We start from the raw sequence: 23820 nt of genomic DNA on the forward strand, positions 1-23820 counted from the left end.
AGGAGTCCAGGTCTTGATCTCAAGCTGGCAAGTCCTTGCGGACCTCTGAGCTGAGGACCGTATGATCAGACTTGTGATTCATCCAGGATGGATTCATCAAGGCAAGGGTGGAGGAGGGGAGATCTCTGGGCAGTTTGGTGCATTCCTAGGGTGAGTCTGGAGCAGGTTTCACGCCTACCCCATGAGCCCTTAGGGCTCCTCCGAGAACTGTTGGGGTGCAGGAGCCCTCATTTCATAGCCAGAGGCAAGACCTGCGTCTCTGTCACCATCTACCCAAGAGCCTGGACATGCGCTCAGCCAGGTCTCAGGGACTGGGTGATTCCTTGGGCATGGCCCTTGGCACCAGCGTGCTGCCGTTTCTCTCTGGGGATGACCCCCCCTCAGGTGGTGAGCAGACCCAGGAAAACACCTGGCACAGCCTGGGGTGGAGAGGCTGTCCTGGGGCCTTAGCATGTATAATCCCCAATGGGGCCTGTTGGTGAGATGAACGTGGCTCAGGTGGAGGCACCAAACGTCTGTGAGACATGAAGCCCCAGCCACTCCACGGAGCTGGGTTCCTTGCAGCTCTCTGGGTTTGGGGGATAGAGCAGCAGCACAGTTTCTTAAGGCTTTCGTATGTGCAGGTCCTCTGTGTTTGAGACCTTACTTGCCCAGGCCACAGAGACCCTACAGGGTCTGAATTCTTCGCTCAGCTTTCATGGGGGGCTGCCGTCAGGCAGGCTGTCACTTGCCCAGAATTAACACAGCAAGCTGGCCGTGGAGGGGGGATTCGAACCTGGGTCCCTCAGTGCCGGAGCAAGACCTCTTCCCGGGGGGTGGGGGACGGGGGCAGGACCGAGGCCCTGAGGAGAGACGCTCTGAGCCCGGGGGTGGAGGGGTTCGGGGGTAGCAGGGCACAGGGTGCAGGGGTGCCTCGGTGCCACCAGCCTTGCCTCTCTGTCCACCCAGATATACCCCAACGAGAGACACAGCATCCGCTGCCCCGAGTCCGGCGAGCACTACGAGGTCACACTGCTGCACTTTCTACAGGAATACCTCTGAGCCCGCGGGCCGCCACGCGCGGGCCTGCGCAGTCGGAGCACACGCGGCTTCGCCGCCGCCGTTGCCGGAGGGACCGAGCGGCCCCGCAGGCCCTGTGCAGCGCCTCCTCCCGCCGGCCCCGCCAGACCGCCCGCCCCGGGAGCTGCCGCCTTCGCCCCAACGCCTTTTACTGTTTTCGTTAACGCTCCTGGGGTTTCAGCCTGCTGCTTCTTCGTGGCCAGAATGGAGAGATGAGGCCAACGTCCACGAGGCACTTCCTCAAGCCGTCCTTCCTCTCCCTGTCATCCAGGCGCGGGAGCCTCAACTCCGCTGGGCGCTGGAGGCCAGAAGAGACTCGGAGGAGCCGGCCTTTGCCCCGGGGACCCCCAGGCCCAGCCCGGCCACCGGCGCAGAAGCATGCAGTTGCCTTTCCTCCCCACCCGCCCACTTCATATTTGTGTTTAGTTTTGTTTTTCTTTTGGGGGGTGGGCATTTTTATGAATTATTTAAAAGAAAGATAGCAAGGGGTGCCTAAATCTAGATTCGGGGTCTGCCGCTGGGCCACAGGGTTCACCCCAGCCAGCACCCGAAGCCCATAGCGGGAGTCGTGCCCGGCAGGCCGTGAGCGGTGCGCAGGGAAGCGGGGCAGCCTTCCGGCCCGGCTTTCAGGCAGGCTCTGAAGCGCACCCAGCCCCGTTCTCCCCAGCCCAGCCCTCCGCCACACGTTTCTGCCTGGCCCGCCCGCCCAGACCGGGGTTCCAGGGCTGGGAGTGGAACCCTCCCCGCCTCAGGGTTATCCTTACTCCTTCCTTTCCCTCCCGCCAAGAGTTCTGCCAGGGGCGGGTAGGAAAACAAACAAGAAAACAAAAAAAAAAACCCCACCAGAGACGAACCACCTCTACACATTATGAAAAGAAAATATTTTTGTCGATTCTTATTCTTTTATAATTATGCGTGTAAGAAGTAGACTCATTAAACGATTCCAGATGGAAGCGTCGCCACCTGCCTGAGGTTCCTTCTGAACCCCTGGGGCTGGTGATGGGGGCTCCTCGAGTGGGCGGGGGTCCTAGGAGGAGGCTGAGCCAAGGGCACGGCAGTCCTTGAAGTCGAAGGATGGGGGCGCTGCTTCCTCAGCGGTGCTGCCCTGGCATGAAGTGGGGGGGGTGGGGCGCCACCCCTCAGCCAACTGGCCCAGTAAGGACAGTCCCAGAGGTCCTGAGGCAGCCCGTGGGTGCCTCCGAGGTGCCTGGCCCTTACTTCCTTTTGCACCTCTCCTTGTCCAGAGACTTGACTCAGCGGTTGGGGGTCAGGACACACCGACAAGGGACGGCAGGCCGTGCCCCTCTTCATGTCTGTCCTAACAGCTGAGAGACTAGGAGACCAGAGACCATGCCTGCGCAGAGGACACCCTTGGTACTTGAGTTTCTAACAGCACAGTGGCCTCTCCCTGTGCCATCAGCCACTCCATCCTTTCGGAAAGTCCAGTTTTTTTTTAATGGCTTAAAGAATATAACAAACTAGTACAAAAGAATATAGGGGAAAAATACGTCCTGCCTCCCGAGAGGTAACCCCTCCCCAGTCTCTCTTTTTAATACCTGCCCTCTATTCTGCCCTGTGAATGCCATAATTTATTTTGCCAGACACCTATCAAGGGATAACATAGATTATTCTGGGCTTTTTGTATAAATCAACAGACTGTCAAGGGCCAGATAGTAAATATTTCAGGCTTTGTAGGCCAGGCAGTCTCTTGCAACCGCTCAACTCTAGCCCTTGCAGTTCAAAAGCAGCCACGGGTGATGTGTGAATGAGTGGGCGTGGCTGTGTGCCAATAAAACTTTATTTACAAAGCCACACAGCCGGCCAGATTTGGCCCACAGGCTGTAACTGACCAAACCCCTGGGTATAAAGGATCCTACAACAAACAGCCTTGTACATGGTTGGGGCATATGTCTGAGTGTATAGGGTAAATTCCTAGAATTATAAAAAGGCATATTCATTTTTAATTTTGAAGAATATTGCAAATTACCTTCTAAAGAATGCCTTAGTGTACACACTTTTTTTTTTTTTTTTTTTTTCGGTACGTGGGCCTCTGCCGTTGCGAAGCACAGGCTCCGGACGCGCAGGCTCAGCAGCCATGGCTCACAGGCCCAGCCGCTCTGTGGCATGTGGGATCTTCCCGGACCGGGGCACGAACCCGTGTCCCCTGCATCGGCAGGCGGACTCTCAACCACTGCGCCACCAGGGAAGCCCAGTGTACACACTTCTTGGTGAAGTGTGCTTGCTCCTCCATTTCTTCATTACTATGTGTTATTTTTGCCAATCTTAGGAGTGACACATGGCATCTCACTGTAATTCAAATGCACATTTCTTTTATGTGTACGAATATTTTCATGCTTTAAGACACTTGTTTAGGAGTAATAATTTGCCCACTTTTTTTTTTTTTTTTTTTTGCGGTACACGGGCCTCTCACTATTGTGGCCTGTCCCGTTGCGGAGCACAGGCTCCGGATGTGCAGGCTCACGGGCCCAGCCTCTCCGCGGCATGTGGGATCCTCCCGGACCGGGGCACGAACCCGTGTCCCCTGCATCGGCAGGCGGGCTCTCAACCACTGCGCCACCAGGGAAGCCCTGCCCACCCTTCTTTTGATCTATTGACCTCACTGATTTGTAGACACTCTTTATATATGAAGGAAATCAGTCCATGGTCATACACGTTGCAAATTGAACTGTGTTGTTGATCTCAAACAGTTTTATGGGTAGGAATCTCAGCCAGTGAATGTTTAAAATCATCTCAGGAACAAGAAGATGTCTTGCCCTTAACCCGCTGTGAAAGAAAGTGGAGAGGCAACTAGTCACAAGTCACAGAATGACAGAAGCTGGTGAGAAAGAGGGCACTGGGGTTGCCCCCTGAGGCTTGTTAGCCCATGCCCTGCAATTATCTCAAGCAGGAACTTTTTGGGGGTGGGGGGGTGGGGCGGGGCGTGCCTCACAGCATTCGGGATTTTAGTTCCCCAACCAGGGATTGAACCCACACTCCCTGCACTGGAAGTGTGGAGTCTTAACCACTGGACCGCCAGGAAGCCCCTCAAGCAGGAGCTCTTCATCGGAACTTACTACCCCTACCTCCCTCAGTCAGTACTCAGCATCCATCAGTCAAACTTCAGTCAGTTGTATTCCTGCCTGGACAACAAGGCCTGGGGAGGGACATGGGAGGATGGGTGACGGGCAGCTACAAAAGGACAAGTGTCTGCTGGCTGAAGGTCTTGGTCTTGGAGGTGGCAGTTTAAGAGACCTTTGTTTTCTTCATGGTTGATACAGGGCCACTTGTTTTCTCCACCACTGGTGGGATTTCCATCTGAGGGAGGGTTCCCACTCTGTTTCAGGTCGCCCGTGTACATGCTCGAGTCCTTTCTTGGTGGAAGTGCTCAGCTCTTCCCTAACTGGCAAGAACCCATAAGCGATGGACATAAAAACCCGTTTCATATCGTTTGCAGATACTTTCCCAGTTTGTCATTTGCTTTTCAAACATGTTTATGGTATTTTTTAAATTCTCTATTTTTTTAAATTGAAGTATAGTTGATTTATAATGCTGTATAGTGTTTTGTTTTTTTGGCCACACCTCGAGGCATGCTGGATCCTAGGTCCCCAATCAGGGACCGAACCCATGCCCCCCTCAGCGGAAGCACGGAGTCCCAACCACTGGACCACCAGGGAAGCCTCTTTCTTTCTTTCTTTTTTTTAAAATCAACTATAGACACATGAGAAGTTGCAAAAACAGTGCAGAGTCCCGTGTACCCTTCATTCACGCAGCTTACATCTTACTTAACCCTAGCACACTGTCACACCAAGAAACTGATGTGGATACGACGCAGTTAACTAGACTCTAGACCTTATTCAGATTTTATCAGCTTTCACATGCACTCATCTGTGTGTGTGTAGGTCTGTTCCATGCTGTCACCTGTACAGATTCCTAGAACCACCACCACAGTCAAAATACAGAGCTGGTGGGGACTTCCCCGGTGGGTCAGGTGGTTAAGACTCCGTGCTTCCACTTCAGGGGGCCCAGGTTTGATCCCTGGTCGTAGAACTAGGATCTCAAATGCCCTGCGGCCAAGAAAAAGCTGTTTATTCACCACGAAGGAGCTCCTTCATGCATCCTCTTTATTATGTCCTCACCCACCCTGTTTATGGTGTCCTGACCATGGAGAGAAAAGTCGTGATACCTGTGTTATCAAATCTTTTCTTCCTTTATGACTGTTAGATTTCATGTCATGATCAAAAAGCAGGATCTTGGGAATGATGGGTTTTTTTCTTTTCATCCCTTCAGTTTTTTGTTTTTTGGAGGCAAAAAGGAAAACAGAGAAACAAGAGGCTTGGGGCTCAGTCTTTCTGAAAACACAGACACACACCTACCCCTCTTTGAGTAGGAAACTCAAGACCACTCACAACTGAAATACCTTGTTAGCAAAAGCGCTTGGCCACTAATTGAATCCTTCATAGTGACAGGCCAGTCAAACACAGCGCTGAGGATATGGAGATATAATGGAATCCTGCTGTGTTTAACACAGAATAGGTCTGCCGGCCTCCAATTTATGGAGCCAATTCCTAACGGGTCCACAGCAGCCAGCTGCAAAGAGGGAGCTATTTCTGCAGAAATAGTGGCGCTCCCTAATGCCCTTCACCCAGCTTCCCCTAATGCGAACATCTTACATCACTATGGTACAAGCCAGGTTATCGAAGCCAGGAAATTAACATCAGTACAATCCTTTTATCTAATATACAGACCTTATTTGGATTTCACCATTTCTCCCTCTAATGTCATTTTTCTGGTCCCGGATTGTTTGTGTCCTCTGCCCCCAAATTCATGTTGAACCCTAACACCCAGTGTGATGGTATGAGGAGGTGGGGGTCTTTGGGAAATGATTAAGTCATGAGGGTGGAGCCCTCATGAATGGGATTAGTGTCTTCATAAAGGGACCCTAGAGAGCTCCCTCTCCCTCCATAATGTAAGGACACAGCAAGATGGACTGTGTGAACCAGGAAATGGGCTCTCACCAGACACCAGTTCTGCCAGAGCCTTGATCTTGAATTTCTAGCCTCCAGATCTGTGAGAAATAAACGTGTGTTGTTTAAGCCAGCCAGTCTGTGGGACTTTGTTATAACAGCCCAGACTACGGCAAGGATCCAATCCAGGATCCCACATTTCCTTTCCATGTCTTGGTCTCCTCACTCTGTGATGGTTCCACAGTCTTTGTCTTTCCTGACACTTTTTTTTTTTTTGCGGTACGCGGGCCTCTCACTGTTGTGGCCTCTCCCATTGCGGAGCACAGGCTCCGGACGCGCAGGCTCAGTGGCCGTGGCTCACGAGCCCAGCCGCTCCGCGGCATGTGGGATCTTCCGAGACCAGGGCACGAACCCATGTCCCCTGCATCGACAGGCGGACTCTCAACCACTGCGCCACCAGGGAAGCCCTTTCCTGACACTTTTTTTAAAGAGTACTGCCAGTTATCCTGGTAGAATGTCTCTCAACTTGGGTTCATTTGGTATTTGCTTTGATTAAACTGAGGTCGTCCATTTTGGACAGGAATTCCACAGAGGTGCCACTGAGAATGTCCTTCTCTGCATCCCGTTGGCGGCTCCATGGTGTCACTGTCTCATTTTTAGCGACGTTGACTTGATCACTAGGCTAAAGATGGTGTCACTACTGTAAAATTACTATTTTCCCTTTGTAACTAATATGTATCTTGGGGGGGAAATACTTTGAGACAACGCATGTATCCTGTTTCTCACAGTACGTTTCCCCCACCAGTTTTAAGCAGCGATCCACGGATCTTGGCTGTAACAATCATGAGGTGTTTGCTCAACGGTGATCTGTCATTTCCTTCATTCTGCCTACATGTATTAATCTGAATATTAGTGGTGGTCTTTTATTTACTTCACTCCTTGTACATGTACGAACTGTTGGAACGGAAGGGTCAATCCCTTGCCTAGTGAGGGACGAATGGACCCTAAACCAAGGAACCTGTTCCAATTTCACGCACCCCAGTACCCTCTCTGTACTTCCAAGCCCCGCCCCAAGATGGCGGCCCGGGCCGGAGGGGCGGGGCGCTCCGGATCACGTGGTCGTGTCGACGCCGACGGGGCCTCTGGCGGACGCCCTACTTGTCCCTCGCCGCGCTCCGTCCGTCGTCCCTGCCCAGCGAACCAGATCCCAAGATGGCGGCGCCCAGCAGAAGAAGGAATGGCGGCGGCGGCGCCGTGAGCTTGTGGGCCGCGCTGCTCCTGGTGGCCGTGGCGCTGAGGCCGGCACGGGCGGTGTCTGAGCCCACGACGGTGGCCTTTGACGTGCGGCCCGGCGGCGTGGTGCACTCCTTCTCCCAGAACGTGGGCCCTGGGGTATGTGCCTCAGCCACCCCGGGGGCTTGAGCAATGGTGCAGGCGTAGGCAGGGCCTGGGGAGGGGTCGCGGACCGGCGGGGCGGGGTCTGGGGGGGATGGGGGGAAACAGACCGGAGGGGGCGGGGCCTGAGGGATCGCGGACCGGCGCGGGTAGGGCCTGAGGATGGAGGGCGGGACTTGGTGGCGAGGCCTGACAGAACTAAGAAGGGAGGCGGGGCTCCTGGGGGCTGGCGGCTTTGGGAAGGCTGGGTCACTAGCCTCGTCTCTAATTCCTGTCTCATGCCCAGCGTGCCCAAGCAGCCTTATCCCCCAGACCCAGGTAACTCCCTCGCTGTTGGAGGGCAGGACGGGCCCAGAGATGGGGAGAGGGGAGCTGGAGGCTGATGGGCATATGCCTCCAGGGCCTGCAGAAGGTCGTCCCGCTGTAGCTCTGACCAGGGAGGAAGTGGACAGGCGTTGCTCTTTCCTTCCATTGCACAAGGTACCCCCGTCTTTTTCATTGAAATGTGGGGCCAGGCCCTCCTTACCTGGAGGTAACAGGCCTGGGTCTAGTCTAGCCCGTCCCTAGCTTATTGGAGAAGTCACTTCCTCTCCCAGTCTCCTTTTCCCTGCCTGTAACAACGATATCAGTCATCACTATTTGTTGAGTACTTCCTTATAACCAAAGGATATTGTGCCAAATTCTTTTTTTTTTTTTTTTGCGGTACGCGGGCATCTCACTGTTGTGGCCTCACCCGTTGCGGAGCACAGGCTCCGGACGCGCAGGCTCAGCGGCCATGGCTCACGGGCCCAGCCGCTCCGCGGCATGTGGAATCTTCCCGGACCGGAGCACGAACCCGAGTCCCCTGCATCGGCAGGCGGACTCTCAACCACTGCACCATCAGGGAAGCCCGCCAAATTCTTTATGTGAGGCCTATGTTACGGGTGAAGAAACAGAGGCTCAGAAAGTTTTGCACTTGTCCAAGGTCCACAGCGGAGCAGAGATGGGCCCCTAGGTGCCCCTCCTTCCAAAGTTCATGTTCCTAGATGGGTGGGTGCTGGAGGTGGGTGTGACCTCCCCCTTCCTGGTCTTCATCCCCCAGAAGCCATCTGGGTTGTTTGTCCTTACCCAGGATCTCCCAAGTAGGGAGACAGGTGCGGGAATTCCAGATCTGCAGACACTGGAAGGCATTGCAGGGCTGGCCTCCAGGGACATCGGCCAGAGGGATCTGGCTCCACCTCCTTCCTCTGAGTGCAGATACTCAAAAGCAGGATCTTCTTGATTCTGGATCTCAGAAGGACATCCTGAGACCCTGTACTTCAAGCACTAACGATTATCTCCTACTGAGACTCTTTTTTCCTTCCATTCTCTAGGACAAATATACCTGTGTGTTCACCTACGCATCTCAAGGAGGGACCAATGAGGTGAGTTGTTCAAAATTCTACGTGGTTTAGTACGACAATATTCATTGTCATACAGAGATGCTCGCTAGGGGACACTGGACATCAGACTATTCTTACCTAACCAATAAAAGACAGTGCTTAAGTTACATAATGACGGCAGATTCCATTCATAACTCCACGGAGTGAACAAACGTCTGGACAGAAGGAGGGATGTGAGACGTGACTCTGACATTCCCATGAGTCTCTATTAGGGTATTTTGTTCATGTTCTGTGCTAAGTAACGAATTATCACAGACTGAGCAGCTTAAAACAACACCCATTTATTATCCCACGGGTCTGGGGGTCAGACGTCCCGGTCAACTCAGCTGGGTGCTTCACAAAGCGACAATCAAGGTGTCAGCTGGGCTGGGTGTTCACCAGCAGGCTCTGGGGAGAACCCTCGTCCAGACACATTCCAGTTGTTAGCAGAATTCGGTTCCTTTTGGTGTGAAACTGAGGTCCCTAGTTCCTTGCCGGCTGTTTTCTCCAGCTGGAGGCAGAAGAGGAGGTAAGAGAGATTCGAAGCACAAGAAGGATGTAGTGCACCACAGCTGGCTTTGAGGGACCACGTGGGAGGGAGGACGTGGCCTCCAGGAGCTGAGAGTGGCCCCCAGCTGGCAGCAAGGAAATGAGGGCTTCAGTCCTCCAACTGCAAGGAATGAATTCTGCTGCAACCACATGAGATGGAAGAGGACCCAGAGCTCCAGGTGGGAACGCAATCTGGCTGACACTTTGATGTTAGCTTATGAGACTGAGCAAAGAACCCAGCCCCACCACGCCTGGACTTCTAACCTACAGAATTGTGAGCTAATGAATGGGTATTGCTTTTTATTTATTTATTTATTTATATTTATTTTTGGCCGCGTCAGGTCTTTGTTGCTGCGCGTGGGCTTTCTCTAGTTGCGGTGGGCGGGGACTACTCTTCGTTGCGGTACGTGGGTTTCTCATTGCAGTGGCTTCTCTTGTTGAGGAGCACGGGCTCTAGGCGCGCAGCCTTCAGTAGTTGTGGCACGTGGGCTCAGTAGTTGTGGCTCACGGGCTCTAGAGCGCAGGCTCAGTAGTTGTGACGCACAGGCTGAGTTGCTCCGCGGCATGTTGGATCTTCCCGGACCAGGGCTCGAACCCTTGTCCCCTGCATTGGCAGGCGGGTTCTTAACCACTGCGCCACCAGGGAAGTCCGGCACAGCTTTTAATGCTACTGAATTTGTGGTAATTTGTCACACAGTGTAGTGAGTTGAATGAGGCCCCCCCCCCATAAAGATATGTCCACATCCTAATGCCTTGAACCTGTGACACTTAAGAAAAAGTCTTTATAGATATAATTAAGTTAAAGATCTTGAGATGAACAGATTATCCTGGATTTCCCGGGTGAGCCCTAAAACCAGTGGCACACATCCTTATAAGAGACACACATGGGAGATTTGATAAAAAGAAGACACACAGAGGAAGAGGCCATGTGAAGATGGAGGCAGAGGTGGAGTGATGTGGCCACAAGCCAAGGGACACCTGGAGCCACCAGAAACTGGAAGATGTAGGAAGGATTCTCCCCTGGGGCCTCCAGAGGGAACACGGCCCTGCCCACACCTTTTTTTTGGACTGCTGGCCTCTAGACTGTGAGAGAACAGATTTCAGCTGTAAGCTACCAAATTTGTGGTGATTTGTTCCAGCAGCCCCAGGAAATGAATACACACAGCAATAGATTACTGTTACAGCCAGTAATGCACCATTACAGATAAATACTCTGAGAATAAAATACTGTTGTTAAATTCTGGCTAGACACCGCCACTTGGTTCTGTCTGAAGGGAGGGCAGCACACGTGTTTGAGAAGAGACACAAAACAGACTTTCTCCTCGTGATTGTTAGAAAGAATAAAAGATAATTGAAAAGGAAGAATTAATTGTCACTGTGAAAGTCAGTGTAAAGCATCTTTTGTACCCGTAAATTGTGCTTTCCTCCCCAACCCTCAGACTGTAGGGAACACTACTGTCCTTTCAGAATAGTCTATGGCACTGTGTCCCCTAATAACGGAGAGTCCCAGAGATGGAGGCTGCCTGGGGACCGCTCCATGTTTGCCTGCCCCTCCCAGCATCCTGGTTCTGAGTACATCTCTTCCCCCCCACCACTCCCTGACTTAGGGCAGCACATTAAAATGGGCAAGAGCGGGAATTCCCTGGGTCCAGTGGTTAGGACTCGGCGCTCTCACTGCCGTGGCCCCAGTTTCGATCCCTGGTCAGGGAACTAAGATCCTGCAAGCCGGGCTGTGCGGCCAAAACCAAAAAAAAAAAAAAAAACAAAAAAGGGTGAGAGCGAGTCCGCCCGCTCCACCGGGCACTGCTGACTTTAGAGGCGGGGTCGCTCTCTGTGGGGGGCTTTCCTGGGCAGCCTCCCTGGCCCCCACCCACTCGATACCAGCAGCCGTCCCACCCAGTGTGCGCTGGGGGACAAAAGTGAAAACCACTGGGCAAGAGTGACATGAAATGCACTCCTTATTTTGCATATTTCCAGTTTGTAAGTAAAAGTAAATGATTCCGAGCAACAGTATTTTATGTCATTTATTTATTTTTTTGGCCACACCACGTAGCATGTGGGACCTTAGTTCCCCGACCAGGGATTGAACCGGCGCCCCTGGCATTGGAAGCGCGGAGTCCTAACCACTGGACCGCCAGGGAAGTCCCCCAGCAACAGTATTTTAACAAAATGTAGCAAACGCCTGGTGACACCCTTCCCAGCGGTGTCACCAGGGGGTGGCAGCTCTGCTGGGGAGCATCGCCGCCCTTCCGCCTGCCTCCAGGACAGCAGGCATCCTGCGATCATCCGCCCCTTCCTTGGCCACCTCCAGGCCTTGCTGCTTCTCCAGGTGGTCCACTCCATTATGGGATGGTGACAAGTGGTGGAACATTCTCCCTTGGTCCAGGCCCCTTGGTCCAGCCGTGCCCTGCCATGAGCTCCAGATCCTTCCCAAAGCGCCTTCCTCCCCCAGTCAGCCCTTTCCCTGCCTCCTTTGTTGTGTAGATGACCAATTCGTTATACAATAAAATTGTGATAGCACCATCGCCTTGGTGTTTGTCCGGCGGCCTGCAATGTGCTGAGACAGATACACGTCTCGTTTCCTCTTCAGAACCCCAGGAGGCTGTCCTTATCCCCGCCTCACACACGAGGACACGGTGGCTCAGAGACTGAAGACTGCCCTGGCTCCCCCAGCTGGGACGTGACCAAGGTCCCCAAGGCGCAGGCTCCTGACCGCCGCCCTGAGCCAGGACATGCCCCGCATCACCAGCAGCTCAGAAAAGAACGCCCACGCCTCCCTAACGGGACCCTTGGGATGGACAGTCCACTGCAGCATAGGGGGAGAGAGCTAGGCTCACTCTTGGAAAGGTGGCTGGGTCACAAATTCTAAAACCAGCATCAGGCTTGATTCTGCCGTTTCGGATGAGGGGATTGATTCATCCTCAAGGAAACACCTAAGAGCCCAGCAGACACGTCCAGCACCCACTTGTTCCAGCAGCACCAGCCTAGAACTGTGACCATCAGACACCGCGGGCTGACTGCAGAGCTGCGTGAACCCAACTGTGCGACCCACGGGCTCTCTGGCTGCTGGCCTGCCGCCCGCTTAGGAGCGAACAGCCGGCCAGATTCTCAGCAAACATGCAGGGGCCGTCTGAGATGTTCTCCGGGATCCGCTTGGCCACACTTGGGGGCCCTGCCAAGATGCCCCTCGGAGCAGCTGGAACGGAAGCCCCAGAGGCCCAAGTGGCACTCCTCTAGAGCCATCGTCAACAGAGGGGAAACGGGTCTGTGTTCTGGGCTCCCAGGGGGCCCAGGATGCAGGCTGGGCCTGGGGAGAGTGGGAGGCCAGGCTGCTTTGACAGTGGTTCGTTTCTCCAGAGGGTCACCTGAGAGGCCGGCTGGTGCCGGGTGACAGCAGGCACGGCGTTATTCATGATCTCAGTGCCGGCCAGCATCCTGAGCGGCCAGAGAGCTCGTCCAAGGTTGCCGGGAATGCGGCCACTTGGGAAGACTGGCCCTTTCTTAGCAAGTTAAACATACGACCCCATGCTCCCGCTCCTCGGTATCTCCCCGTTAGAAATGAAAACTTACGTCCACACAAAGCTTGTACGTGAATGTTCATAGCAGCCTGATTCATAATAGCCAACAAGCGGAAACAACCCAAGTGTCCCCCAGCTGATGATGGATAAACACAGTGTGGTCCCTTCACACATGGGAACATCAGTCAGCCATGAAAAGGGGTGAAGCACTGACACTCGCTACCATGTGGATGGGCCCTGAGAACACGGTGCTCAGTGAGAGAAGCCAGACACAGAAGGACCCACAGGGTGTGATTCCATTGATGGGAAACGTCCAGAACAGGCAGGTCCACAGACACAGAGAGTGGGTTCGTGGTGGTTGGGCTGGGGGAGGGCATGGGGGTGTGCCTGCTCATGGGGATGGGACTTCTTTGGGGGGTGATGAGAATTAGGTATAGGTGATGGTTGCACAGCTCTGGATATACTAGGTAGCATTGAAGCACGCACTTTAAAAGAGCATATCGTCTATACAAGTTTTATTTTTTAATGTAAATTTATTTATGTACTTTTGGCTGCATTGGGTCTTCGTTGCTGCGTGCGGGCTTTCTCGTTGCGGCAGGCGGGGCCTACTCTTCATTGCTGTGTGCAGGCTTCTCACTGTTGTGGAGCACAGGCTCTAGGCGCGCGGGCTCAGTAGTTGTGGCACGCGGGCTTAGTTGCTCCGCGGCACGTGGGATCTTCCCAGACCAGGGTTCGAACCCACGTCCCCTGCATTGGCAGGAGGATTCTCAACCACTGCGCCACCAGGGAAGCCCCATATTGTATGTTATGTAAACTGTTTCTCGATAAAGCTGTTAAAGGCAAGTGAATTATTGATATACGTGTAGCCACATGGGTGAATCTGATATGCGTTAGGCTGAGTGAGACTGACCGGCGCAGGAGACCATGTCCTGTGTGATTCCACTCAGGTGGCATTTTGCAAAGGCACAACTATGGGGACAGAGCAGATCAGTGGTTACCGGGAATTTGCAGGAAGGGGTTGACTCCAGAGGGATGGAGGAGAGATAACTGGGAAGATGGAACTGATCTGTATCTTGATTGGGCGGTGGATACACAGTGTGTGCATTTGTCAACACTCATAGAACAGACACTGAAATGGGTCCATTTCACCATCTGTTACTTGTCTCCTAATGAAAAATAATAGCGGTTACCAATTACCTGTCCTCGATTACACCCAGCCACTTGGATCCTGAGCCCCCTAGCCTCCCAGAGAAGGTCACAGAGGGTCGGGCTGAACAGGCTGCCCCAAAACACACCGTCGTGTGAGTGTCTGATGCCAAAACCTGAGCCTTACCAAGGGCACCTACTGCCCACCCCGGCCTGCGGCCTCGAGACCAAGGTCAAGTTCATATAACAAGACCACTCAGAGGGATATTGACCCTATTGCTAAGAAGCTCTTGGTTTAAATTTTATTTGCTTTCATAATTAAAAAAAAAAAAAGTTTAAATGTTTGCCTCAGGACTTCCCTGGTGGACCAGTGGTTAAGACTTCAAGCTCCCAATGCCAGGGGGCCCAGGTCCGATCCCTGATCAGGGAACTAGATCCCGCATGCCACAACTAAGACCCGGCACAGCCAAATAAATAAAATTTTTTTTAAAAAAAAAAGAAGCCTCATTTTCATGAATCTTTTTTTTTTTTTTGCGGTACGTGGGCCTCTCACTGTTGTGGCCTCTCCCGTTGCGGAGCACAGGCTCCGGACGCACAGGCTCCGGACGCGCAGGCTCAGCGGCCATGGCTCAGCGGCCATGGCTCACGGGCCCAGCCGCCCCGCGGCATGTGGGATCCTCCCGGACCGGGGCACGAACCCGTGTCCCCTGCATCGGCAGGCAGACTCTCAACCACTGCGCCACAAGGGAAGCCCTCATGAATCTTTTAAGAGCTATGGAAAACCATCCCAGATATATTTCACAGCGTAAAACTGTTTTCGGGCGCTCAGAGGCCTGGAGCCGTGGGCAGGAGTTTTTAAATGGAAAATAAATGTGTCAGGCAGGTCCGCTTGCCATGCCTGCCCTACCTGAGTAATTGGCTTCTACCTTCATGCTGCAGGCAAAAGACTTCCAAGTCACCATTCACTCCCATTATAATTAACATACAAATGGCCTTGTTTCTATTAATGGAAAAGCTCTGGCATTTAACCAGATGATCAGCAATTGGATTCCACCTTTACTCTCAGGAGAGGACGGGACACTCTCATTTTCCTAGCAAAATGCAAAAACGCCGCAGGTCACCAGACCTTGCGTTTGGCCGGGTTTTCAGAGGCCCTGAAAATGAGAATAAACTGGTAGCAGTGTGTTTTGGAACCATTTAAAAAAATTTTTTTAATTTAATTTTTTTAAAAAGCTAACACAGGGACTTCCCTGGCGGTCCAGTGGTTAGGACTCCACGTTTCCACTGTAGGGGGCATGGGTTCGATCCCTGGTTGGGGAGCTAAGATCCCGCATGCCGTGTGGCCAAAAAAATAAAAAAGCTAACACACGTCATTCAAAAAGCAAAAAACATAAAAAGCTCTCCAGCGCCTTCTGTCGGCCCAGTTCCCACCCACGTCCTACATGTAACCGGGGTTATTAAAACCTTGCGTCTTCTCTGAGGACTGCTCTATGCTTATGCAAGCAAGCATGGGTGTATTGTCTTTCCTTCTTTTATTTTTGTTTTTATCTTTCGCAGTAGACTTTATTTTTTACAGCAAAATGGAGCGGAAGGCACAGAGCTTTCCTGTATACCCCTGCCCCCCAACCATCGCCCACCAGAGTGGGACGCTTGTGACAGTCGTTGATGAACCTACACGGACACGTCATCACCCCAAGTCCAGAGTTGCCATCAGGGTTCACTCCTGGTGTGGTGTGTGCCGTGGGCTTGGACAGACATATAATGATGGCGAGGCTGTGTGTCCCGGACTGACCTGCCTGTCCTTTCTCCCCAGAAGTGGCAGATGAGTCTGGGGACCAGCGAAGACCAGCAGCACTTCACCTGCACCATCTGGAGGTGAGCGAGGGTCCGGTGGTGGGAGCTCCTCCCGGACGAGACACCTTCGTTCTGGGCAGTACCCATACTGACGGTGTCCTGCGCCCCAGGAGGGTCGCAGGCAGGAGAGGGTGTGCCGTCCTGTGTGGGACTTAAGGGCAAGGAGGGCCTCCGGGGAAGCACGTTGACACTGAGGCCTAAAGGGGGCGGGGGGGACTGGGAGGTGGCGTCTAGGCAGCGGCTGCAGCCCTGGGAGTGGGGCCGGGCTCCCCAGATGCCACCCCCTTCATGGTCACCTCAGTTACATTCCTTGCTCAAGGGCTTCATCTCCCACTGTGCCCACCCTTTTCATAATCCCACTTCCTGGAGCCCAGCTTCATGAGCCCGAGAACAGGGTGCTGGGCCCTCTGACGGGGAGGAGGGTAATGGAGCTTCACCAGTTCCTGGCCCTTCTCCCCTGGGCCTCACGGCCTGGAATGTGTCGCCCAAGCAGAACAGATTTCTCAAGCATTTGCCACGCGCCTGACGTAGAAGTCCCAGCCGTGTTCTCACCCTCATGGGACCGGGGTCAACATAGGGGACGGATCAAGAAGTGGGACACAGAGCAGCGACAGTGACATTTAGTTAAAGAAGACGCGTGCAGGCGTTGGCGCAGAATCCCCGTCTCCTGCTCAATGCGTTACAAACCGCAGGCTAAAACGTACCAAGTATTGTTGGGGAGCTTCTCGTGGGGGCAGAAGCCCTGCGTCCTCAACACGCTACCATCATCCCCGCTGAGAGGCGAGACCCTGTCTGTGCCCCTTCCCAGCCTCAGAGAGAAGCATCCCAGAGGCAAGGAGCTGGGGTGGGGGACTCCCTAATTACAGGTTAGTAATCAGGGCTGCATCGCCCCACCAGTAGACCACCGTCTCACACAGGCTTGTGAGCACCAGCCCTCCACCTGGGCACAGACCCAGGCCGCACTGGCCCAAAGCAGGGTCCTCAGCCCGCAGCCTCTTAGCTGACCACCCAGCGGCCCCCCAAGGACACGCTCAGCCCCAGACACCCTGCCGTTCCTAGTTAACCCCCATACTTCTCACCCCCGGGATGTGGCCCGGCCTCACCCCTAGTGCACACCTGGGATGTTGTCCACTGGATGAGAAGTGTTCTGTGAGCGGATGCGAGAGGCCCCGTTCTAGAACAGCTCCTACCCAGAAGGGGAAAGAGGCTTGTCCATCAACGAGCCGGAAGAGCATCCTGGCAAAGAGGAAAGAGTGGATCACATTGAGGGCGCCCCATCTGTCCTTCCCAGAAATGCCTGGCAGCAGATCCCATCTTGGAGAGCGGGGAGAGGGGGCACACAGCCCTGGGCTGACCCTGTCGCCCAACCTTTCTTCGCAGGCCCCAGGGCAAGTCCTACTTGTACTTTACGCAGTTCAAGGTGGAGGTGCGGGGTGCTGAGATCGAGTACGGCATGGCCTACGTGAGTGTCACCTGCACATGGGGTGGCCGCCTGGCTGGGCCACCATGGACTGCAACTTGGAGACCCCGGGGGGGTGCGGGGGGGGAGTGAGGAGATGGACACCAAGCCCTTAGCGGGAGGTCTCGTGGCGCGGGGGGCCGGGGTTACGGTGCCCAGAGGGGAACCCGGCTGACCCCCAGAGACACCTGGCCTCCCTCTTGTAAGGCCCGCCGGCCTCCCACCAGTGCCCCCTGCTGGCAAAGCCAACAGGAAGTCGGGGGCAAGGGGGCTCAGCCCTGGGACAGGGGCAGCGAGGGCGGAAGTTGGCCCAGGGGGCAGGTGGGCGGCTCATTGGCGTCGGGAGGGCCCCACGCCCCTTGGCTCCAGTGACCTGTGGTTCACAGGCCAGCCAGCACCTTCTGCTGCGCTCCTGACCCCCACGGCCCCTCCAGAGCCCAGCCACTCTGCAGAGCCCACCCCTGCTTCTTCATCTGGGTCAGAAACAGTTTGAAAATCACCTTATCAGTCCCAGAAGCAGAACCAGTAGGAGACAGGCATTAAGAGATTCACTGGCAGGAATCGGCTTCCACTGTGCAAGTCTGGCTTTGGGGGTTTCCTCCAGGGAAGCCTCAGCTCTGCCCTGAAGGCCCTCCCCCTGATTGAATCAGGCCCGCCCAGGTCCCCGAGGATAACCTCTTCTACTTCAAGTCAGCTCAGAATGAGCCTCTGTCACATCTACAAAATTCCCTCCCAGCAACCCCAGCAAGGGTCTGATTGTATAACGGGGAGTGTGGCCGCTCCAGTGACACATCAGACTGTCCATCAGACTGTTAACTAATCGCTCTCTGGGGTCCCTTCTTACTTTGAAACTCTATTATTTTTACTGATTTGAAAAAGACACAATTCTGCTGTTTAAAAATTACATGCAAGAAGAGACCGCCATGCTAGTGTCATTTCCATAAATTAACTAAAAAAAAAGATTCCCTTCGGTTTGCAGGGAAGGCATGAAGTTTTAAGCTAGTTGACAATCTCTTAAGTGGATTAACCCACTGCTTCTGCTGGATTCTCTTTTATGTGCTTAAAAAAGCATCTCGCGGCTCTTCAGCAGAAGCATGCAGCTTTAGTCTCTCCTGCTCTGCAAAGCAAAGCGAGCCGTGTCCCTTCCCCATTAGAAAAGTTTCCACTTGTTCCCTTTCAGTCGAAAGCTGCTTTTGAAAGAGAGAGCGATGTGCCCCTGAAAAACGAGGAATTTGAAGTGACCAAAACAGCAGGTACGTAGAGGGGTTTGTGGAGCTGGAATCTAGGTTCTCAAGCAGGGAGGGGGTGAGAGAGGGGACAAGACCCCCGCTAGAGGGCGATCCAGGGGCCCTGTGGTGAGAGGAGGCTGCCATCCCTAAACGGCTTCCGCAAAGGGCCACCTAGTAAATATTTTTGGCTTTGGGGCCCCCTTTGAAACAACTCGACCCAGACCCCATAAGGCAAAGTCAGCCATAAGCCACTAGTCAGTGAATGGGGGTGGCTGCCTTCTAATAAAACTTTATTTCGTGAACACTGAACTGTGAATGTCATATCACTTTTCCATATCACAGGACGCCATTTTTCCTTTGATTTTCCTTAAAGCTATTTGAAAGTGTAGAAACCACCCTTCGCTCACGGGCGGCAGGCACACTTGCCCAATCCCTAGCAGAGAACGGACAGCATGAGAGTCTGTCCTCGGAGAGCTGCGTCCTGGGACACTCAGCTCCACAGGAGGCCAGGGAGCAGGGGGCCGCGGGGTCTGACGCCTACACAGTCTGGCCGTCCTGGGCTCCGTGACAGCTTCCAGCAGTGCAGTCGGGACCTTGTGCATGCATGACACGGGAGGCGGGGGTCACCTCCTGGGGCCCCGAGACTCCCTGGCCTCTGACCCCATTCAGCTGTAGCCATGCAGGCCAGATGCCAAGCAGAGAGAGGGGCGGTAGGCACCCGAGTTGGGGCTCAGGGTGCGAGAGCAAGGGGGGATGAGTGAGTGAGACAGTGAACATGGGGCTGAGCCGAGTCGGGGGGCCCCGAGGGTCCTGAAGGACGGGGGAGAGATGAGGTGAGGAACCCATGTGGCCGTGGACGTCACCAGGCACCAAAGGGGAGGGGAGGGGAGGGGAGTGGGTGGCACGAGCGGGGCTTTTAGGAGGGCCTGGAAGGAGGCCCGACCTGCCCGCAGGTCCTCCGGGTGGGGGCAGGGGCCCGTTTAGAGTGGAGATCAAGGACAGAGGGGATTGGGTTGCTGCAGACCCTGAGCTCCAGGGAGCATAGATGGTGAGGATGGACAGGGAGTGGGGGGCAGGCTGGGTGTGCAGAGCAGGGGGCGGCCAGGTTCCCTGACCCTGCCCGAAGAGTGTCAGACACGTTTGCCAGTGCAAACCTCCAAACCCCAGCCATTCTCAGTGTGGCAAAGATGACCACAGCTCTTCCCACATCGACATCTCCCATGGCCTCCCACTGCCCTCAGGACAGGCCCACAGCCTCCCCGCCTTTCTCCTATCCCTCACCCATAAGACATACAGGGCCAGGGGCCTTTCCCTGTGGAGTCCACTCGGAGACTGCTCCCATCGTTGCCCGCACCCGGCTCAGGACCCGGAGGATTTGCAGAGGCGAGGGCTGACCAAGGATTTCTTCTTTTGCAGTGTCCCACAGGCCCGGGGCCTTCAAGGCTGAGCTGTCCAAGCTGGTGATCGTGGCCAAGGCGACACGCAGTGAGCTGTGACCAGGAGTCCCTTTGAGGGTGGCTTTTCCTCATCTCCACTGAAGGAGCTGGGCCCCATGAGGGCCCAGTACTGGTTTTCTTGGGGGGTGGGGGCTGTTAATTTTCTGCCCAGGCTGATGTTGCCCCGTTGAGAGGGCTTTGCAGGGCAGCTGAGGCGCCAGGGCAGAGTCCGGAGGGCCAGGACTCTCCTGGCTCCCACCTTCCCCCTCCCCACGAGGAGTGTGGCTCTGAGACCCACTGCTCCTCTTATCAGAAGAGGCGTCAGGGCACAAGGTGGGGCTCACGGGGGTCACAGCTTTTCTGAAGCCAGCAACGTCTCCCCTGGATCAGGCCAGGCTCCAGGATGCTCCTGGGGGGAGCCGTCCTGCTGCTCTCTGACCCTAAGCCAGCTGTTTTCTTGTCATCCCCCAGGGGACCAACTTTCAGACTAACTGGGCAGAAGTGAAATGTTCTTTCATATTTAAATAAATAAGACAGTTAAAAAGTAACCACACAGTCTTGGCATCTGGCACTGGTGCCCACCTGGCTGGGCACGTGGGGCTGGGGGCCCCTACTTCCCTTCGCTGCTGGAGACGGGTTAGCTGCATCACCCTGGGCACAGGGACTTTTCTGCAGGCGCAGACGTGCGGGTCCCGAGGCAGCTGGACCTTGTCGAGCCCATGGGGCCACGCCCAGCAGAGGGTGAGCGCTCCAGGGCAGACCTGCTCTTCTGCATCCTGTGGTTGGCTCTGCTTACTTTTTTTTGAGGTCGGATTGCAGCTCAGTGACTTTAAAAAAGAAACAAAAACCTGCAAGCAAACCAAAATAAATAAACGATATCCCCAAAGGCCTCAGCCACTCAGGGGAGCCTGGTCTCCCAACAGCAGGGCCTGGGAGTCTGACCCCTACTGGACTGTCACCCTGACCTCTGACTGTGAGGAAAGAAACCATGTGGCCATGAAGTGGGTCCTTGATGATCAGAATCACCACGTTGGGGCGACTGAGGCCTCTCTGTTCCTGTCACTCACCTGGCCCTCCCTCATGCCACCCAGGAGCCCGGTGCTGCTGTGACCCCACCTGCCCCGGGGCCTCAGCGGTGCTGATGTAGGAATGGCTCCAGAGAGAGGCGCCAGCAAGATGAACAGCTGTTCCCAGAATCAGTGAGGGGGACCTTGGGCCCACGGTACTCGGGGCAGGGGCGGGGCACCAGCAGCCTCAGTGGTCAAGCGCACATGCTCTGCACCACACCTCGTGAGCAGCTCTGGAGGCACACACGTCCTCCGGGAGGCTCGCTCCACCGAGCACGACGACCTGCAGTTCTCAACAGGGCCCAGGAGATGATTGCCCAGGGCCTCCTGCAAAAACCAGGCAGCTGGACACAGGCAGAGACGATGGTGCACCCTGGGCCCCGAGCTGTGTGAGGGCCAGGCCCCGGCTGAGAGGGATATTGATTCTTCTATGGTCAGCCTGGAGTCACTTACCACTTCCAAGTACTGGGCGCCAGCAGGGATGCAGAGCGGTAGGTGCAATGTGCTGGGACACAGCAGGGCACCTCTGGACACAGAGAAGCTTCCCCTTTACTCCATGTGATGTGTGCGTGTGCCTTTATGGAGCTTTCTGGTGAGCGAAGCCACCCGGCCCCAGGACCTTTGGTCCTTATGAGGAGCTGGACTGAGCCCTGTCTGGGCTGCAGAAGCCAAGCTCTGCCACCTCTGCTAGTCTGCTGGTCTGTCATCCAACGCAGCGGGAATCAAACCTGCCAACAGGCTGCGGGTGTGTGACGTTTATGTGCAACCTTGATTCAAAACGCAAAAACCCTAGGTGGGTGAGAGCAAACTGTCAGATGCTTTTATTTACAGAGTTTTGTAGCGCTCTTTGGTTTTTTAAAATTAAATCTCAAGTGTATGAAAAGAGTCCAGACAGGTACAAAGCCTTATCACATGGATATATGCCTGCAGAGCAGAGGGCAAAGGATTTCATGTGGGGCTTCTCAGCGTAATCAAAATGCACGACTGTTCATTTGAAGATGTCTTTTGACCCAAGATAAGAGGGAAAGTTTGCCTTGGAAGTGGAGGGCAGAGGTAGGAACAGCTGGCTCCTGAGTGAAAGCCTGTGACTCTTTCAGAGCAGCAGAAACCAAACAGAGAAACGCTGCCCTTAATCTGGGGTCCTAATCTATCAGCCAGCCCCTCATGCCGTGGAGAGGCAAAAGGGAGTGGTGGGGACTGAGGCAAAACAAAGACGGGCAACCTCAATGCAGCTTCACCACTGGGCAGTGCGGGTGCGTTTTCTAGAGAACCGACAAGATCAAGATCGGGATGTGCTGTTTCCTTGGTTTTAAGTGTTGGCAACTAATTCCAAATGTCTCAAACAGAGGATGGGGCTAAGCAAACCCATCTTCTTGCCTAATAAGGCCTGCAGGCCTCCTGTTTGCAGTCTTTGCCCTAAACCAGGTTCTGCAAAAATAGACATCGTTCCCCCCCTCCCCACTGAGTGCCCAAAATAACCTTCCCGGCCCTGACATGGCCAGACCTGCAGCCGGGTTTCACATTCTTTTAAAACCCATGCCCACTTCTGACAAATCACAAATAATGCTCCCACACCCCAACGTGTCCATCCACGCCCCAAGTTAAGAATCGCCGCACCAGCGTTGCCAAAGCCAAGAGTTGTTGAGCTTTGTCTCTGAGGCCTGTCTTATAAAAACAATTGTTTGTTTTCCAAATATGAAATCATCATTTAAAAACATGCACGCATCTCAGACAGCTTTCCCCTGACACCCTGCATGGGGGGCACACTCCGTTCCTCTCCCATGTGGGAGTCTGGGCCACGATGCCAACCAGAGGGAGGAGGCGTCCTCACTGACACACCTGCACCCACCGCGGCCCTCGCGTGGCTCCCAGGGCCCATTTCCTGGTCTGCGGAACAAAGTACCCCAGCCTGGGAGGCTGAAACAACAGAAGCTTGTTCGCTCTCACCTCTGGAGGCCTGGGATCAAGGGGTCAGCAGGGCTGGTTCCCTCTGAGGGCTGTTCCAGGCTCTCTCCCAGCTTCTGGGGGTGGCTGGCAGTCCTTGGTGTTCCTTGTCGTTCAGACACATCCCCCCAGTGTCTACCACCACCTTCATATAGCATTGTCCTCTGAGTCTGTGTCCAAATGTCCCCTTCTCAGCCACCCCCGCTCCAGTATGAACTCAACTAATTACATCTGCAATCACCCTATTTCTAAATAAGGTCATATTCAGAGGCCCTGGGGCTTAGGACTTCGAGGAACTTGGGGCGGGGGAACAGCTCACTGTGTAACACTCCCTTTCTCCTGGTTCCCCATGATCCTCTCTGCGGGAATGCAAAAGCCCAGGCAACATTATGAAGTGGGAAGCCGCCAGCTGTCAGAGCCACCAAGTGATCTGAGGGGTTCAGACCGGTGGCTCAAGGGTTATTGTGCAGACGGTGCGCCGGAGCAGGCAGTGGTCTCCAGGTGCCCCGGGAGGCAGCTGGCGCAGGCAGGCCGTGCCGGGCTCCACGCTGAGTTCCTCTCCCCACGGAGACTGGGCCGGAGGAGGAGAGGTGACCTGGGTCCTTAGAGCTGCAGAGGCGAGCGCGCGCGCGCGTGTGTGTGTGTGCGGGTGTGCGCGCGCGAGTGTGTGTGTGTGTGTGTGTGTTGGGCGGGGTGGTTTTGGCCAGAGTCAGACTGGGAGAAAAGAGGTTAAAAAACCCCCCGCAAGCCCCGCCCCCAGCGGGAAGCCGGAACGAGGAGGTCGGAGGTCAGGTCGGAGG

General features: G+C 54.6%; 2 protein-coding genes across 7 annotated transcripts in view; both read left to right on the top strand.

The window, feature by feature from the left end:
- Positions 1–1041, top strand: part of DPP9 (dipeptidyl peptidase 9) — a 40145-nt gene extending 39104 nt beyond the window's left edge. For all 6 annotated transcript variants that reach the window (XM_065875511.1, XM_065875505.1, XM_065875510.1 and 3 more), the window contains one exon: positions 949–1041. In XM_065875511.1, the coding sequence (XP_065731583.1) occupies positions 949–1041 (93 nt within the window). The remainder of the gene's footprint in view (positions 1–948) is intronic.
- A 6194-nt stretch (positions 1042–7235) lies between these two features.
- On the top strand, positions 7236–20069 carry MYDGF (myeloid derived growth factor). Its single transcript, XM_065875378.1, has 6 exons — positions 7236–7415; positions 8771–8821; positions 15845–15906; positions 17266–17347; positions 18525–18597; positions 19990–20069. The coding sequence occupies exons 1-6, from the start codon at positions 7236–7238 to the stop codon at positions 20067–20069; spliced, it is 528 nt and encodes a 175-aa protein (XP_065731450.1).
- The last annotated feature ends 3751 nt before the right edge of the window (positions 20070–23820 follow it).

Source organism: Phocoena phocoena, chromosome 3, assembly GCF_963924675.1.
Source record: "Phocoena phocoena chromosome 3, mPhoPho1.1, whole genome shotgun sequence".
Lineage (NCBI taxonomy): Eukaryota > Metazoa > Chordata > Mammalia > Artiodactyla > Phocoenidae > Phocoena > Phocoena phocoena.

What these genes read in the sequence shown, in the direction of transcription:
- MYDGF (XM_065875378.1), top strand. Translation starts at nt 7,236, where the DNA reads ATGGCGGCGCCCAGCAGAAGAAGGAATGGCGGCGGCGGCGCCGTGAGC. An exon ending in TTCACCTGCACCATCTGGAG is followed by an intron (nt 15,907 to 17,265) that starts GTGAGCGAGGGT and finishes CTTTCTTCGCAG; the next exon opens with GCCCCAGGGCAAGTCCTACT. An exon ending in TGAAGTGACCAAAACAGCAG is followed by an intron (nt 18,598 to 19,989) that starts GTACGTAGAGGG and finishes CTTCTTTTGCAG; the next exon opens with TGTCCCACAGGCCCGGGGCC.